The 19557-nt window shown below is 39.0% G+C and overlaps 1 protein-coding gene across 2 annotated transcripts; it reads right to left on the bottom strand.

The window, feature by feature from the left end:
- Positions 1-15584: 15584 nt before the first annotated feature.
- Positions 15585-19337, bottom strand: zfp64 (zinc finger protein 64 homolog (mouse)). 2 transcript variants are annotated; one of them, XM_034202538.1, is made up of 7 exons: positions 19083-19325; positions 18936-18955; positions 18797-18823; positions 18559-18705; positions 18323-18385; positions 17989-18240; positions 15585-17904 (listed from the first exon to the last, which is right to left on the bottom strand). In XM_034202538.1, exons 4-7 carry the CDS (start codon positions 18656-18658, stop codon positions 16577-16579), a joined length of 1743 nt encoding a protein of 580 aa, XP_034058429.1. In that variant the 5' UTR covers positions 18659-18705; positions 18797-18823; positions 18936-18955; positions 19083-19325; the 3' UTR covers positions 15585-16576. The 2 variants fall into 2 exon arrangements, with proteins under 2 accessions (XP_034058429.1, XP_034058428.1); XM_034202537.1 differs by having other exon boundaries at positions 18797-18955; positions 19083-19337.
- Between the last annotated feature and the right edge of the window lie 220 nt (positions 19338-19557).

Below are 19557 nucleotides of genomic sequence, written 5' to 3'. Positions count from 1 at the left end.
ACTTGCATTTCCCCATAACGATGTTGTTTAGCAACCGGCGTAAACGGACCTTCGCGTGCTATCAAGCAGTGAGCGTGAGATGTCCTGTTCAGATGACGTCAAGTCCAACGGGATGCCATAAATAAACTACACAGAATCACACTACACACCTACGCCATGATTACATTCAGGCAGACTGTAGAATACAACCTCTTTGGACAATTTATATACTTATTGAAAACAAGCTACAAAATGTAATACCTTGGAAAATGCTGTTTAATACTTTTAATAGCCTTAACTTTCGCTAAATTGATTTATCAACTTTTAAGACCCCGCGGACACCCTGTTCACCAACGGCTAAGCTAATGGTGGCTAATGTTTGGTGTGATGACGTTTAGTAATCTCATTCAGTCGCCGTTTTTATGAAACACAGAAGCTTCAGACATACACCTGTAGGATATCCAACTATTTGATATCAAAGAACACAATCTGAGACAACCAGAGATCTCATTTCAGGCATCGAACCAAGATCACGATCAAAAAACTGTTGAGTTCAAAGGGAGGGTGTGCTAATATGCTAACCAATTCCCGGTTACTAGAAATCTTCCTCGCACCACTCTATGTCTTCTGATCTTTTAAATCCCTTTTTCAAAACAGACTTTTATGTAAATCCCACCCTTTCAAACATCTTGAATTATTATTTTCGCCTAGGTTTTATGGTGTGCAAACATTTAAAAGTGCTACACAAACACATAATGATTATGATAATAAAACCCAAAAAGCTCTCTTTTGTTCAGTTTTCCAATGAACTGATGATGAAAGGTGACAGGGGGGAAAAACACTTCAAATTCCACGCAGACAAGAATGCAACGTCTCCAGTTTCTTATAATCAGTGTGACTATGAAGGCTGAAAAAAAACAAACACTTTTTTTTTCTCACAGAACTTTGCCTGAGGGACTGAGAGTGAGGAGGGGCTTCATCTCAGCGCACCGTTATTAATCTTTGTTAATTGTAGGCTTCTCCATTCAAACGTCACACAGCTGTATTTCTCACCATAAAGCCTCGGTTTATAGTGGCAGCACACGGACCTACAACATAAGCAGGAGATAATCAAATCAAGTTTTGTTCAGCTATTGTGAAATACTACAAAGGGTCGCAAATAACTTATTTCAAACTCGCAATGATTATCTATATGAAAGCAAATCTGAATTTATATGAACTAATTTGTGAATGCCTTAGTGTGAAGGAGTTAAAAGGGCTTAATATGAGTTTTGTAATTGACTTTTGGCATTTTTATTTGCTGTTAAGGACAGAATAGCTAGCAGGGTGTATGCAGGAATCCTGAAGTCACATGTAAAACCTTTTAAGACCTTTTTTAAGACCCTTTCCATACATTTTAAGACCTCATCGCCACTTGGAGTTTTAACCGGTTACCTTGGCGACACACTTTACCTCACATTCACTATATACAGTATTGATTGTCCTTCCTCCTTATCTTCCAACCATTTGGACGCAAACTTGCATTTCCCCATAACGATGTTGTTTAGCAACCGGCGTAAACGGACCTTCGCGCTATCAAGCAGTGAGCGTGCGATGTCCTGTTCAGATGACGTCAAGTCCAACGGCATGTCAAAAATAAACTACATAGAATCACACTACACACCTACGCAATGATTACATTCAGGCAGACTGTAGAATACAACCTCTTTGGACCATTTATATACTTATTGAAAACAAGCTACAAAATGTAATACCTTGGAAAATGCCGTTTAATACTTTTTAATAGCCTTCATTTTCGCAAAATGTATTTATCAACTATTAATACTTTTTAAGACCCCATACTGCTTTATTTTGTTAAAGCAGTATGTAAAAAAATTGCCAATACACAAATAAAAAAATGTAAAATAAATAAAAAAAGAAAATATATATATATAAATATTAACAACAAAAAGATATGTGCAGTACATAATATTAGAAAAATACACTATTTAAAAAAATAATTAAAAAGAATAAGTTATAGTTCACTATAATAGACTTAAATATATAAAGTAGTTGCAGTTTTAAATAAAATATATATAAATGAAAGGTTTTTGACCTCCCGCCCCACTTCACTTGGCTGTTTGATAAACGAGCCCTGAGTGACCACAGAGTAAATAACCACACTAAGCATATTGGAAAAGCATTTACATGTAAGCCGTTTCCCCCCCACATATTTTGTTTCCCGCAGTGCACGCTGCACTTTATGTCGTTGTGAGCACCTGTTTTGCTGTTTCTGATGCACTGTTTTGTTTTCTTTTTAGGAGGAAGTGACATGCCTTCAGTGCCCATAACACAGCTTGCATTCCATGTGTTGAACAGTGATGGTATCCTCTTTTGTGAAGGAATGCATCATGGTGGAATAATTGCCCTTACTCCTCTCTGGGCACTTAGTTAAAAGGGATTCAGATGGTTTGGGATCTCCTCTCTGCACCACCCCTCCTCCCATGGGGCAGGGAGAGAAGGAGGACTTGGGGGGATGGGTGTGTTTGACTTGGGAGAATTTGGAAAGGGGGTATTAGCATTTACATAAAAGGCCAAGCTAAGTTTTTTGGCCTCCATGTCTCACCCATAGAGAGATACTGTTTTGTTGTTTGACGACTTTCAATCACAGCTGTCCCTCCCCCGAATCGGTGCTAATGCTACAGCTGGCATTCCTCAAATTAACTTTCCAAAAGAAGGTGACCCGCACCGCAGACATGGATTTTGGATTAAAGTGGCGTTTTAAAGGTCACATGATCCCTCCCTCTTGGATCAGGTGAAGGCTTCTTGTCACCTCTTGTTGGCTGCCTGGCTGCTGGGAGGTCCACGCTGCCAGTGTGGGGGACAAGCGAATGCATGGTCACACACACACACACACACACACACACACACACACACACACACACACACACACACACACACACACACACACACACACACACACACACACACACACACACACACACACACACACACACACACACACACACACACACACACACACACACACACACACACACACACACACACACACACACACACACACACACACACACACACACACACACACACACACACACACACACACACAGCATTTGTTTAGTGAGCCATGGGCCAGCAAGCACAACAGGTTTTGGAGTTTTGCAAAGAGTGACATTTGAGGAAATTCAGTTTTTACGGTCATTGTCTTGTGTTTGTTTTGAAGCAGGTTTATCCACAACAGCAATATCCTGAACTGGCAACTGAAAGGGAAACACCACCTAAATGAGGACTTACAACAGGTTTATACCATGGCCTTGGAAAGTCAAATCAATAATTGGAAAAATGCGCTACTTTCTCTCGCAGCCAGAAAGCAGATAAGTCTCAAACGTGTGATGCAATTAGAATACGAAGCTTCCCCATAGACAATGAATGGGAGATTGTAGATCTACATATACATTACTTTATTCTGTTGTGGTTTCTCTCAGTGATGAAACATCCATTGCATCAATATACTCCAGGACACTCCCTGGTTGCTCTCATTATCTTCTATACCTTTCCCAAAAACAGCTTCTTTGTAGAAATGTGAGACTTTATACTTAATAAAATCCAAGAGAAGCCATTTTGCTTTTAGATTTGGTTATTTTGACTTATTATTTAATATTTTTGGACTGTCTTAGATCGTTTTGGAAATAGGCGTAGTTCCCCTTTCTTTGTGGGAGGTTCACACACCCAAGTGTATTTATAAAATATTCAGATCCTTTATTAAAGTCAATCACTTAATTATAGTTCAGGATAATTAGATACTCTCTAAAATGTTTCAAATACTTTTATTAATCTAAATTCCGGCATTTCCAAACTGTTTAAAATCCTATTTAATACCTGAATGACTTAATCATGATTTAAAATCCTGCGTTAATTCCAGATTGGTCACTTTATTATCCATTTTGCCATGTTCCACACGCGTGTCTGTCATCTCCGAGTCTGTAGTATCATGCTCCCGTGATTTTGTCAGTTCCATTGAGTCAGTCTTATGTTTGCAGCCCCAACCCCCGCCGTGGGGCTAATTAAAACAATTTCAAGGACAAAGGAGGGGAGTCTATTGTATCACACAACCAGCAGTGCAACGGATATGCTGCCAGAGGGGCACAGTTGTCAAGGATTAGCGTCCCTTCGCAGGCGCAGATGGATATATCAGCCTCCCACCGTCATGATGAGTGTGAGTGGGACAACTGCATCAAATGAGCCTTAACAGGAATGCAGATGCACGGAAAACACTGGCAATTATATAATGAGATAGTTTCTGATTAACCTGTTGCTCAACACAACCTGTTCAAGCGTGACTGAATAAGCAGCTTTTTCTAGGTCTCTAGGCTTATTTTGTTGGTTCATTCAATTGTGATGGTGCAGTGTAGAAAGGGAAATACATAGAGTATCCAAAGTCAAATGTAAGCACTTAACAAGCCTCTTATGGTGTGGTTTCCAACTTTTCCAGCACATACAGCACAGAATAATGAATATCATACTTTTTCAGAAAAATAACATGATTATGAGCTATTAAAAACCACAACAAACGTTTCGTGTTTCAAAAAGTGTCACCTGTTCATAGTCTTGGCATCCTATATCAACTAAACTTCTGTCACTGTTTCAAAGGAGAAGCACTATTAAAACCCTCAAAACATCAAATTCAAGTGTGTTCAAGGATTTGCCAGTACACATAAATATGAAATTAAAAATAAATATTTGAGTTTTCATAAGTTTGCATTAACTATTAAACAACACCCACATAGACAGAATCTGGTGACTAGTTAGACAAGTCATTCTTATATGAAACCTCCCATCACCCAATTTTGTTGTTGTTTCTTTTACATTCCTGAACCATACAGAGCCCGCCCCCTTCCTAAAACTGAGAGATCTGCTAGTGACAAATCTTCAAACCAACTTCCTCTCCTTCCTTTCAACTCCAATAATGGCCAAATGAGCTAAATTCTCTCGGTCCTGACTCACATCCTCTGTGCCATAATATTTATGCAGCCTATTGAGACGCTGCCCTCACCAAACTGCTCTGTGTGTGAATCACACCACAGGCCGCCCTAACATCCTGAATACCAGTCTGATGAATATTAGTCAGAGATAAAGTGATACTAACAATGGCTTCCCACAGAGTCTCAATAATACCTTTCATACACACCCTGTTAATCTGAATCATTTTCTTCCACTGTTTCTCTGCGCAGGAGTCTACGACTGAGGTGTTGACAGTGAACGTCTCATCCATGCTTTTAAGGCATTGTCGTTATCTCGGGGGCTGGGCTACTTATCTCACAGAGGGAACTGTATGTGAGCAGAAACAATAGGCTTGATTGAGTGCATTCCCTTAAAAGGTGTTAGGTTACATTGCTCTATTTAATAGGTGATATCTGTCTGAGGAGACTTTGCCGTGTGATCCTTATCAACAGGCTTTTCTTTTTTTATTTATTCATAAACTAATTAATTATTCTGAAGGAAGTTGTGATAGCTGGAAAACCCCTAAGGCTGTGTTGGGGGTCCGCCCAGGGTGATATTAGCGAAGAATGTGTTAAATAATTGCTAAAAATAAATATATTTTGCAGCAAATATTGTATTAACGTCAAGCGGGAATTGTACTTTTTAAAAGTCTACAAACACCTTTATTGCCCACAGTATAAACAGTTTTAATTCCATTTGAGGAAAATACATCTCATGATAGTTGGTTGTATATTAATGCATAGAACAACAAAAAAACGTAATATTGTATTCAATATCTTATGCTTAAATTGAAATGAATTAAGTTGACTTATTTTTACATTTTCTTGCACCATTGCATTCCTTACGCCACTACCAACTTATTTCGTAATCTTCTTGCAGTATTTTTTATAATTTTTCATTCATACACGACCCACACACCCCCAAATATTGTATAAATGATCTTATTTTCTATGAAGTAAGCTTATTTCTGCATTTTAATTGCACCAATGTGTTTCTTGCACCATCCTCTCACTTCTTTTGATGTGTGTTAACTTTCACTGTAGGAGGAGCCTGGGACATTTATTGCCAAAACTAAACTCAGCTTTTGTGCACATGACAATAAAGCCTTTGACTCTTGAATTCATTCCAAGCAGAATCCCCCCCAAAACCTCTTAATTCTCCGTGGTAAATACTATTTCATTTCCATTTGAAGAAAACAAATCTCATTCATATGTGTTTGTACATTCATTCGTACCCCCACATGCCCCCTACTTTTTTCAAAAAGCCACAATAATGCAATTAGCCTAACAAAGGCAATGTTAATCCACGAGCCAGTCACAGTGCATGGGTGGGATGCATCTGTAATGACCTGAGAATGACTGAGGAATGTTCACACCAATAAGCTGCAGGAGATCCAGACTCAAACTCAGCAGCAGCATTCGTATAATCGCTCTGTGGTAAAATTGAAAAGGTAAACAAAACATGGTCCTAAACAAAGCCTCTGTCTCTCTCATAGTCATATGTTAAATGTTTCCACTTTGAACCATTCATTAAACGGTGTCAATGATTCACACGGTCTGTATTTACAGATATCAGCAGAGGTAGAACAAAGGAAATAACAGATGTAATACCACAATGTAAAAATATAATGATAGAAAGCAGTCTGGAAATCAAAATGCTACTAAAGTAAGAGTACACATGTTGGAATCAAAATATACTAAAAGTACGGTGTTGTGTTTGTTGTTGATCCCACTAGCTGCTTACTTTTTTTAACCTTCAAATTAAATAAAGCTACACGTATGGCCTTATTCTAAATGTCACACAATAGAGAACCCATGTATCTATATTTTTTATATCAGTTTTTAAAGTAATGCAGTTACAAATAACAGTCTCATTCAACATCGTACTTAAGTAAACATAAATATTAGCATCAAAATATACTTAAAATGTCATGTGTATTCAATCCAATGCCATTATGTGTCTGTAGTATATTTCTATACATTCCTGTAGCCTAGTGAGACTGTATATTGTTCTCAATGTATTCCATGTTTCGTTATATTGTGTATTATTCAGATACTCTAGGGATATATGACTTTTTTTATTGTGAATTTGTAAAGACTTGCAGCTAATGTTAATTCGAATTTGTATCTTATTGTATGTTTTACACATTTTTTACTTGTGTAATGCTTGACACTGCTGCTGGAACAAAATCCTTTCCCAATTTTGGGATAAATAAAATCTATCATTTATCTATCCATCTAAAGTAACAACATGAAAAGTACGCATTATGCAATTTCCGCGAGAATACAATATATTATATCACTGATTTCAAATAAGTGATGCATTAATATGTATATCATTTGAATTTTGCTGCAGGTAGAGGTAACCTTTGACTTTTTATACGGCCATATAGTATATGAGTAGTAATGACTGTGTAGCAAACACCTGAAATCATAAGCTCCTTGCTGCAGTATTTCTAGTTGAGAAATCCAGAAATGATACAAGAATAAGTTTAAGGGGACACAGTTCTTAATCCATAGTGAGATAAAATAAGATGGACCTTTATTAATCCCCATAGTTTAACAGCAACAGGGTCAAATTGAAAAACAGCACAGATTAATAAAATTAAGGATAAAATCAAAGATAAAAAAAGGTAAATAACTGTAAAATAAGAAATGAATTAAAATGAACATATTTAGTCATGTGTACATATTATTTACATGTGTGTGTGAAAAAAAACATTATTATTAAAGTTATTATAATTGTTCTATTCATTTTAACGAACTATCTTGTCACTAGATGAGTACAACATTTGGCACCAATTCTAGTGGAATAAAAAATATTCAAGTAAAGCACCTGAAATAAGTACTTAGTTACAGTACTTGACTACATGTACTTTTCACCCCGTGATATCAGTAACAGTACGACACATTATCAGACCACCAGCAGATCCATAGCTGGGGGTGGGATGCCATATGCTAATACAGCAGATGTCCTCGACACATTCCAGGCAGCCTATAAAAACAAAGCGCCTTTCTTCCCCAAGGAGCTGAGCCCCATCTCTGAGCGCCACAAAGCTTCATATAAACATTTAGTGTTATAACCTGATGATCTCGGCCCCTCCCCGCCACTGTCCCTAGAACAACGTCCGCAATCTGAGCCCTTCAAGAACCACAGCTTCCCCTCATTTTGGGAGCACTCTCTGTGATGTTTGGCCAAGGTGTGGATATAAAAAAAAAAAAAACTAGTTTCGGGCCACGTCTCTGCCGTCCACTGTGGCCGACTCCCGCTGAATTCATCAGCCATTGTGTTCTCTGCGCAGGCATTTATGATGTCACAGCAAACATAAGCTTTGTCCTCAGATGAAGGATCAGCCAGGGTTCGTGCCCTTATGGGGTCAAACACACAGCAAATATGGACAGGCCAGATCATGGGCTTGGGTGGACATTATGGTGGCAGTAACATCATTTTAGGAAAAGAAAAGGAGAACAGGGTGGAGCTTTATTTGCTGGTGAAAAAACAAGAAATACAAGAGAGTCATGTTGCAACCACATCAATTAGGCTTATGGTAATGCTTAAAAAAGCTCAGCCTTAATCTTATCTTGTCGCCCGGCCCCCGTCACCGTCACCATTCCTGAGAACTATATCAAAATGAAAACAAGAACGTTTCCTGGGTCGCTCGGAGTACTGAAAAAGGATGCATGATACAAACCACAGCAGTGTGACAATAAAGTATCTCTTGGTCGTTTTGAATCATTTGTGAATATGGGTTTGTTTGATAAAAGGCTTCCCGTGAAGATGTAAAAAAACATGGCGGTGTTAATGTGAGTATTAACAATAATCCATATCACTCTGTTTTCCTCATTGACCTATATACAACATGGATTGTTTCATGTATTCAGATTGCATAAGGACACATTTTGGCAGCAGCAGTATCAGTTTGCATTAAGTGCTTTGAAAGCAGGAAAGGTAAACATGGACAGACACACACACACACACACACACACACACACACACACACACACACACACACACACACACACACACACACACACACACACACACACACACACACACACACACACACACACACACCACACACACACACACACCACACACACACACACACACACACACACACACACACACACACACACACACACAACAATGGCTTGTATCTGTAAAGATCAGATTTCCATCATGTTTGTTTTCTTAGGATAAGGCATGTGTGAACAAAGAAAATATTTTGCTTACTCATGGCCATCTGTTGAAACCAGAGGAATTTCTAAAATTGTAAACAGGTTATTTTGGACTATTCAAACACTGATAAATGACTGAGATAACGTGTGAGTGAAGCTAAATGTCTCTATTGTGGATAAAACCACCAGCTGCTCAGATTTAATTTGCCTTAAAATGAAAGTATGCCTTATTCTAAATGTCCACACAATAGAGAACCAATGTATCTGTGTTTTTCTACTCCAATTCTTCACAAAAAGTACTTTACATTAATTTGTAAGAACAATCTAATCAGTTTATAGTAACGGGCTTGCAATGAAAACAACCCCATACAGACTGACTGTCCTGCTAACTATGAGAACGTGGATTGAGGAAACACAAAGCAACTTGCTGACATGTGAGAACGATCAGAGGCTGTCGCAGAACTGAGCATAAAAAAACAAATCCTGTATCTGCGCAGAGCTAAACCTGATGGCACACATTGCATCCCACAGAAACATATATGGAATAAAAGCAAACAATTGAGCGATTGTTCCAGCGTCAATACACGGCACCATGCACGGTGAAACCATGCAAACATTCATTTGTTAAGGGTTAGTGGCACAGAAACAGGGGCAGGGAAACAATGGCTATATGTCTTTGTTGCCGGACCACAAAAGCTGATAGCTGCTTATTTGCATTCACGAGATCACACTCAGCGCTCATTGCTAAATGGTGAAACCCACATCGTTATAAAGGACATTGTTATAAAAGCAGTGGCTCTGTGTTGGAGATACTGTAGCATGCCTTTGTTCGCAAAAGGACTTTTTACAGGCTCTCACTGCAGCCGATTGGCTCAGAGTTATACTTATATGTCTGCCCCCTGAGGACGGGTGTTAAACTCAATCTTAAAGAAACAACAAAAGAGCCGGTCAGGGGTAATGCTTCCTGACAACCAAAGACAGACAGAAACAACACCTAAACACTCAAAGGCCAAATAAACACCAGCCAAAAAGGTGACAAAGCTTTCAGAATTATTATTTCTTTAAATCCTGAATTTGTCCAATGTGAAGATTTGACTTACATGATTTGTAAGAAAAAAGACTAGAAGTTTAAACATATGAGCAACGACAAAGGCCCTTTCATCAAGAGGTTTGACCTGTTCTTCTATTGTTTCCAAAGAAAGTCTAAAACAACATCCTGAACACTAAAATGCCAAATGAGTGTCACATAAATAAGGTGGCAAAGCTGATTGTGTCTGATGTAAAGGTTGGGTTCGAAACATCACTTTATGTCGTGCATGATTTGTTTAGAACAAGATAAATAACTAGAACAATAAAACATATGAGCACCCATGAAGGTCCGTACACAAAGCTATGCCCCTCAACGCTTCAACAAATACCACAAAAGAAGAGACAAAGATTTGGGAACATGTGAGCAGAAACATCACTTTATCTTGTGATAGATCTCCTGAAAAATAAGAACATGAAACGACCACACAAATACAACCAGAATTTCCCCCAAATTGATGCCTAAAGACTTTGAGTAGGAACCTCAGTCTGTGCTGTGCATGATTTGTAAAAAAAGAAAGGGAATACATTTGAAAATGAAAGATACGACCACCCATAGGCACATCATCATTCCCAGTTAGTCTATTGATTCCAAAGGAAAATTAAAGGTGGGGTCATTTTGGAGAAAGCAGCTCGAGTGCGCTAGAATGTGAAAGTACACAACCGGAAGAAATCTGCCACTTCCTTACAGAGCCCCTCCTCCAACACACACGAACGCGCACATGACCAATGAGGGCAGAGATAAGTTTGTGCACAGATGGAAGGCTGACAGGCAGGTAGGCCATCCAGTTATTTTAGCCGGGCCGGCTCAGATGGTTGGTCGTGCTTTTTACAGTACGGCTTCCACAGGTGACATTTTTTAATGTATTTTTTGTCAAAGCATTTAATATATTCATTGCTATCGGGATGTGAAGAGCATTCCATGGAATATAACAAAAAGTGTATCTCGAGCCGGTTTCTCAAACTTACCTACCCCACCTTTAACTGCCAACTAAACACCACCAAAAGCGTTCAGAAAATATATTTAAAAATATACTAAGTGTGTCTAATACAATTATAATGAGCACGATTTGTTAAAATAATTTTAAAAAATTGAATATAATCTATACTACCACACACAAATACCCAAAAGTGATTCTATTGAGTCCAAAAAAAGGTGACAAAGCTTTCAGAAAATGTTTTTTTAAATCCTGAGTGTGTCTATGAGAAGATTAAGAGCAAACACATCCATTTCCAGTTGCATGATTTGCTAAACAAAGGAGCGAAAAATAGAAAATAAAACAGATGACCACACACAAAGACCGTTACAATAACATTTATCCTCAAAGTTATCCTATTGATTCCACTCTTAGTCAAACAATAGCCCAATAATGTCTTAGCAAATAATCACATTGCATTCAGAAAGGCAAATTAAAGTGTCTTTTTGTTGTGTGTAAAAAGATCAATGGGCTCTATCGTGTTGTATTTCTATCACACAGGGAGAAAGAATTGAACGGAGACAAGATAAAAGCCTCCAGTGTACCGAGAAATCAAAACTCACTTAAGATGTCAATAGTGTCACAGTGAAGAGACGCCTGCATCGGAAAACAAATCCATATCCATACTTTACCAATCAGTTAATTTCATTAGGGCATTCAATGCCTTTTACTGATGGGACAGCAAATTGTGTGCAAACAAAGCAAAGGTCACACATGTAATGTTGATGTGACAGATTGTACCGCAGTGTGACCAACTGTCTGCACTCAGTGTTTGAACCATTCATACCCTCCTGGATACCAGGATTTACTTAAATAGTGTACTTTTTATATATATTTGTACTCAGGGATGGGTGGTTTCAACTTTTAAAATGTAAACCGTTACAATTACAAGCTACCTGGTAAAAAGGTAATCAGTAACCTTAGTTTAAGTGTCACAATATAAAAGTAACCAGATTACTTTCCGTTATTTTTGGACTTCAAATGCGATGCAAATAAATATCAATGCTTTTTAGATACTTCAGTGTATTTGGTGAGACATCAGAACAATGTAACCTTAGAAAAGACGAAGCCAAGATATTTAGGATCTAAAACGTAAATTATATGGAGAGTAGTAGTTTAAAAATGTTGTTTTATGGATTAAAAGCAAACAGTATTTGTTTTGATACTGCCTTAAAAATGATATTTAAAATAAAGAAAATGTTTGGGTGACTGTCAGGGAATACAGTTACCCATTGTTTTGTATCCTGATTATGTAATACTAATCTTCCACACAGTATTGAGTCCACAGTGACAATACCAAAATGCTTTTTACATGTATAAAATACAGATTATATAACAACCATAATAATATAATACTGTGATATAATCAATTCTGCTTGATGAGTACCTTTTCTTTTGACATGAAGTACATTTAACTGATAGTACGGTAGTTGAAATGATTCTGAAATGGACCATTAAGCAGAATGAGTATATTTAGATCCTTATACTTCTGTACTTTTACTTAAGTGACATTTTGAAATCAAGACTATACAGTAAGTGTAATGGAGTATTTTAGGACCGAAGGATATGAGTACTTCTTCCAACACTATGATACTAAATTAATTAACGTTTATTTCACAGCTCTTTGACATTTTCACACTGATTTTAAGTACCTTTCAGGCTCTCGTGTTCATCAGTTTCTGCTGCTCTCGCTTCATGTCCAGAAGGAATGCATCACAACTTACGATTTCTTTAAGCAGCTGTGAGTGGAAATTGCTTTTTGGAGAGACATTTATGACCCCATTCAAAGGCGGACATCTGAAACACAGGAAGGAAGGAGCTGAGAAGAAGTGCCACACAGTTTGAAGAAGTCCATTTAAAACGCCTGCCACCTTTTGTGAAAGAAAAACTTGTAAACAAGGAAATAGTTTGTGTTTTTACAGCCAAATTAATGATTTATCTATTATATTATTTTTTATTCAAATCTATACGGAAGAGGATTAGAGTCACGTGTAAAATATTTCTTTGAGTTTTGAGATTAAAGTCAGTTTTTAACTTTTCTCAGAAACATTTCTTTTACGTTTTTCTGAGAATTCTGACTTTAAACTCAGAAATTTGACTTTTATCTCAGAATTCTCATTAAAAAAATGATGATACAATTTAATCCCAGAATTGTGATTCTCAGCATTCTTATAAAAAAAAACACATGTTGTGACTTTTTTCTCAGAACTCTTATTTAATCTCGGAATAATAATTGAAAAAAAGGAATTCACTCTTTGTCAGATCTCCAACAAATCTTTTTCCCTAATCCTCTTCTGTAAATCTTGGAATAAGGTGAAACATTCAATATTCCACCCATCAATACATACACTAACTACATTAGGAATGGCATGATTTTCCCAACTCCAAATATGCTGTAGATTAGAAGAAGCTCTTAACTCACCCATGTCGTCACATGTAGAGCGGGAGAGGGGGGGGGGAGGAAATGGGCTCTCCTCCTCAAGGGTGCTCAGGATTAGGGCCTGGAAGTCTGTTAGATAATAGATCAAAGAGATACACCGGAGAGCACTTCTTGCTTTTCCCACAAACATCTCATCCTCATAATAGAATCTCAGGAGCTTTTTTTAGGAATTCCACCTGAAGATCAGACGACAACACTTTGGTCCTAGAATCAAACACAGCGTTGAAAAGGGTCAGCACTGACACCGCAGATCATTAGAATATAAATGCAGGTAGTGACAATGCAAGAGCATAATTGATCCCAGTTCACATGAGAAAAAAGCTGCTCTATGAATAGGTTACATTTTTCACCACCCACTTGCTTCATGTCCCTGAAAAAGTAAAGGAATTGTTACTTCAATCAGTTGAGAGTATCTTCTGTCACTGGAAGATTCAAGATGTTCTTTTCTAAATTTAGAAATATTGTAATTTATCGTACACGTAGGATTGAAATAGATATAGAAGTCATTCTTCATTCAGTTTTCACATGGTATTTCAGTAAAGTAAAATAGAACAATTGACAAATATTTCATAAAAAGTCCTGCATTCAAAACATTAATGAACAATATAACAGTATGATCACTAAAGTATACATTACTTAAAATAAAAGTACGATGTTGTATCAGAATGGGCATTTGGCTGACATTTTACATGATTACTATTAATGCTACGTTTTCATGTAGGCCTAAACTGTATTCTGACGTTGAAGTTAAGCAAAAGGGAGCTAATCTTTAATATCTTTGGTACATTCATCTGCAACAGTTTATAACTTCGTATAAACTGATTATTTAAATTGTATGTTAAATATTAAGAGTAAAACATTCAGGAAAATATTCCTCTAATCTTCCCAAGTTAGATGAGGATATTCCACTCCTTGCTTCATATCTGAAAAGCTACAACCAGTAGCAGGTTAGCTTAGCTTAGACTGCTAGCAGCTAGCATGCTTTGTCCAAAGGGAACTAAATCAGCCTACCAGCACCTCTAAAGATTAGCAGTGAACACAAATGAACATGTGTGTAAGTTTCACTCTTCTCTACAGGCCTCAGCTTCAGATTCAACACAAAAATATATATGAGTGATATCCATTCTCCCATCTATGTCTTGACAGACTTCTGAAAATGACAAACTATTCCTTTATATTCAACTAGTGGTCATATCTGTCAGTAGCATTTAGGAAAAGGATCAATAATGCCAACATAAATGTAGCAGTGAAAAGGTAGACATCTAGAATATCAACTCAAAAGAAAATAAATGGAGCTGAAAAAAAGGCATCAACAGGTAAATTATACACATTCTAACAGGGTTATACATACTTATTATACATCCATGGGTTATACACCACACCATCGCCATGAACAGGGGTATGGTCTTCATATTGTTTTGTGATATACTATTTCCGGCAGAAGTCAGTTCCCCTTGTGCGACACAAAGCGACTGTGCAGTGAGACTTCAGATGTGCAGTCGTCCATCAAATAACTTCATCTGAGTATGTGGCCACGCTGAGTCTGCATCAGACGAGCCATTAGTGCTGAGGGACAAGAAACAAATCAATGTCATCTGTCCAGAGAGACTGTTATTCAGGTGCAGCCTTCAATCTCTGCTCATACTAAGTGCTGAAGTCTGAATGTAAAAATGGCCACAATTATAGATAGCCACAAGCAAAACAGGCACTTTATTGAAAAATCTATCAAGAGAGCAACTTGACTTTTAAACGTAAGACCTTGATTTGCCATCTGATGTTTTCTCCAAATCTACTTTATAGATTCAGAATGAAAGAGAAAAAAGGCTACACATACAGAATATGTAGAGTCAATACAACTCAAAACTTCACTTGTAGCACTCTACTGCCACCTAGTGGACAAAACAGAGACATCCATCAAAGGCATTCATTCAAGTTGTGCCCATTTGATTCAGGCTTTATTCTTCTTTAGATTGCCTAACATTGAACCTCGTCTTAAAAAAAACCTAATAACATTGAAATAAGGTTTAGTTAATATTTTGATGACTCCAATAATTCCCCTCCAACAAAGAATGTGTGAAAGTTTGTCCAAACGAATAACAAGGTTCCCACTTACGCTAAATTGTTCCTCTGTTGATATCCGATTAAAAAACAGTATTTGGCTATAACTTATGCATTAAATCCTCCCTTACATGCTGAATATGAACAGTCACAAAACCACTAACACAAATAGTCCCCCTCAATTTTGCCCATTGACAGATTTAGACTGATGTTTACATATCTTAATGTACACAACTATGCTACCAATCATGTCAACGTTAAGAGAACGGATCAAACGTGGTAATCATTTTAACATTTAACAACCTGCTAGCATGTGATGTGTGTAACTTGGGGGGATTTTCACAACATTTCAACACTCATAACCAAGAGCAGACTATTTGTAATGCCACGTTTCCATAAACTACCATTTCAAAAAAGTGTATAAATATGATTCTGAACATAACATAGCCTATTCAGGTGACAGTGTTATTCATTTTGGGAAGCTGTGATCAATAGTTTCAAGTTAGTTTTCAGCAAAAATGAAAATAGAAGACTGTTATAGCGCAATAAGTTTTGTGTGGTGAATACATTTTTTCAGGACGTGTGGGAACCCTGATACACTTGTTATCCTCAGAAGTGATTCAGTGTTACACATGAAGACATTTTGGATTGAACTACTGCTACGACAACATTTAAGTTATTCTAAAACCTGAAATAATGAAGTCCAAAGTCAGCATTATTGTTACTTTAGTGATTGATGATAAAATAACTAGAAACAAAAGCTGTTCCTGTTAATGTCCCGTGACCTAAAGAGTTCTTACTGGCAAAGAAATAGCTTATAAAGCAGGTAAAGTCTTCATAGTCTTAGAAAAAACTCCTCATTGTGGGAGGCCTTCCAGCGTGTGTGTGTCTGAGTAAAGTGTGTGAGAAGAGAGCTGCTCTATAGTGCTCTGCTGAGGCTGAGCGGACACCATCATTGGGACGCCGTGGATCACGACGTTCTGTCCTCCCAGGCTGACGTTCGGCACCAGTAGCGCACCCTCCTCACAGTGTAAGGCACTCTCCGCCACCTTAACTGCTGGATCACACACCAAGGTGGTTGGAGTTGTAGTCGTCACCATGGCGGGTATCCCCTCTGTCACCACGGTTACCTCGGTGCCGCCCTCCTGGATTAAAGCGTTCAGGCCCTCCAGCTCCGAGCAGGTGGTGATGAAAGTCTGCGAGCTAATGGGGTCCTGAGTGCTGAGGGCGGTGTGCAGCAGCGCCTGGTGGAGCGGGTCGTTGGTCGTCAACAGGACCGTCTGGGGCTCGAGGGTGGTCTCCGAGGGCAACCCGAGAGGTTGCATAGGCATGAGCAAGTTGACCTGATGGATCATGGAGTTCACAACCATGTCCTGGCTCTCCGGGCTTAGAAGCACCATTTTATGCTGACTCTCCACAGCAGCTGGGATTAAGGAGTTCTCTTGACTCATAGGGTGGGATACAATGATTTTGAGCTGTGCACTGCTGTAAGGAGAGTCAATCTGGGAGTTGCTGTGTGCCGTTGTTTCAGTTTGGGTGGGGAGTTGCAGCTGCATCACACTCTGAGCGTCTCTGTGCTGCTTCTTGTGGCTCCGCAGGGAGTCTTCCCTCACGAAGGAAGCGTCGCACGAGTCACAGCAGAAAGCTCGAGCCGCTTCCAGTTTAGCCCGGTACCTGGAGCCGATTGGATTTGGAGAATCAGCTCCAGTTTTCCCTCCTCCTCGAACACCTTTCCCACCGTTTCCTTTCTCAGGTTTGTCCGAGTGGCACTTCTTCTTGTGGATGACCAGGTTGCTGCGCTGCTTGGTGGCGAAGCTGCAGAAGTCACATTTAAAAGGCCGCTCGTCTGAGTGGATCCTCTCGTGGACTTTGAGTGCCCCCTTGCTGGTGCAGGAGTAAGAGCACTTGGAACACTGGATGGGCTGAATGGGCTGGTGCTCTCGCGAGTGTTGCCGCAGAGCGTTCTTGCTGGCACACTGGAAATCACAGTGGCCGCAGCGGAAGGAGTTCTCGGTGCCGTGTTTGATCTGAATGTGAGATTTCAGGTTGCCTTTCATGGCACAGCGATATTCACAAAAGTCACACTTGTAAGGTTTCTCGCCCGAGTGAATCCGGATGTGCCTCTTCAGGTCGGAGTTGATTTTGAACTTTGCATCGCACTGCTGGCACTGGAAAGGTGCATCCCCTTGGAATGAAATCAAGCAAATGATTCACAATGCAGTCTAAAACAAACTCTATATCATCCATCCCACAGTTTCTGTCTACCTACCCGTGTGTGAGCGGAGGTGTACGGTGAGCTGGCTGGAGTTGCGGCTGGCGTACGGACAGATCTGGCATTTGAAAGGCCGCTCGTCATAGTGGATCCGCAGGTGCTTCTTCAAACTGCTGCTGTCTGCTGCTGCGTAGGGACAGTGTTTACATTTGTGTGGCTTCTCGCCTGTGTGTGAGCGACTGTGCATGTTGAGTTTGTCCCGCCGGCTGAAGCGCTTGTGGCACAGCTCACATTCAAAGGGCTTCTCACCTGGATGGAGGATGGAAAATTAAATGTGTCAATACCAGGTTTAAGAAGAAAGGAGAATCACATGTGCAAGGAAATGACATACCGGTGTGGGTTTTGAGGTGCCGCTCCATGTCTTTTTGTCCATACTGCGTCTTAAAAGTGCAACCTGTAAATCAACAGTAATAGAGTTTTTTACAAGGTGAGTGTCAGTGGAAAGTTAATCTAAAAGGTGTTATAAATAAATAACAGCTAATGACGTTGCAGGAAGTACTGTTTCCCCTGCTTGGCAGTCGAATAAGAAGGAATGTGTTACAGTCGTAAAGGGCAAGAGGCACCGACCTGAGAAACAGCAGCTGTGTCTCTTTGAAGTCAGGGAAGGTTTTAATTTTTTGGAAGGTGTTTTCTGTGCTTTGGTCAGGATCTTTTTGACACCTCTCATAACGCAGGTCTGGTAGGTTTCCTCGAAAACAAACTCAGCACTGGAATCTGTGGAGGAAATGAATATGAGAGCAGACTGTAAAGCAAGTCTGGAAGCACATTATTGGCAACAAAACCAGATCAATATTATTTATTATACCTGTGAGAGGGGCTGCTGTAGTGATGGCTGTTGTGTCAGAGGTTGGTAAAGAGCATCCATTTCGTTTATGGGCAAGAAAAACATCGAAATTATTATACTGCTGCTTGCAGAAGCCACATATATGGATGTCTGGGCTCACCTCCACAACAACAGAATGTCCTGCAACGAAAACACAGATGCATGATATTTTAACCCTGCAACAACATGACTGCAATATTACAACGCAAAATCATGACTGGTGTAGTCTACTTGGTTAGAGGTCTTCTTCACAGCTGTTTTTATTTACCTTCGGTGTGGTATGTTGCCATTTTCGAGCTTGTTTGGCTGGAGATCAACTCATCTTCAATGCATTCACGACGTCCTCCATGATGTTAAACTGTACCGGCTAGAGTTGAGATGCAGACAGCCACTATTTGAACTTTCATCATACTTCAAAACTGATTAAATTCAGCGGTTTTGGAAATCAATGGCAAAAACGGTTTACTTATCCTCTAACAACAAAATAGGTTTTACGACATCCTACTGGGGATTTACGGCAGCGGGATAAGCATGTGTTCTGTCCGGGCTACGTCCCTACGTCACATGATGCTTTTGTACATAATGGGACAATCATTATTTCCCCCATGAGCAGGGAAAATAACATGATAAAAGTGGTGTTTTATATTGTTACACGATTCATTTCGTTACAATTACATGTTTTAATATATATATATATAGTTTTGCTCCTTAACTTTCTTCATGATTTTCAATAATTTATATTT

Source organism: Gymnodraco acuticeps, unplaced genomic scaffold, assembly GCF_902827175.1.
Source record: "Gymnodraco acuticeps unplaced genomic scaffold, fGymAcu1.1, whole genome shotgun sequence".
Taxonomy (NCBI): Eukaryota; Metazoa; Chordata; class Actinopteri; order Perciformes; family Bathydraconidae; genus Gymnodraco; species Gymnodraco acuticeps.
The sequence above is the reverse complement of the archived record's forward strand: the minus strand, read 5'-3'. Positions and strand labels throughout refer to the sequence as shown.

What these genes read in the sequence shown, in the direction of transcription:
- zfp64 (XM_034202537.1), bottom strand. Translation starts at nt 19,104, where the DNA reads ATGGCAACATACCACACCGAAG. An exon ending in GCACCTCAAAACCCACACCG is followed by an intron (nt 18,241 to 18,322) that starts GTATGTCATTTC and finishes TCCTCCATCCAG; the next exon opens with GTGAGAAGCCCTTTGAATGT. An exon ending in ACACCTCCGCTCACACACGG is followed by an intron (nt 17,905 to 17,988) that starts GTAGGTAGACAG and finishes TTTCATTCCAAG; the next exon opens with GGGATGCACCTTTCCAGTGC.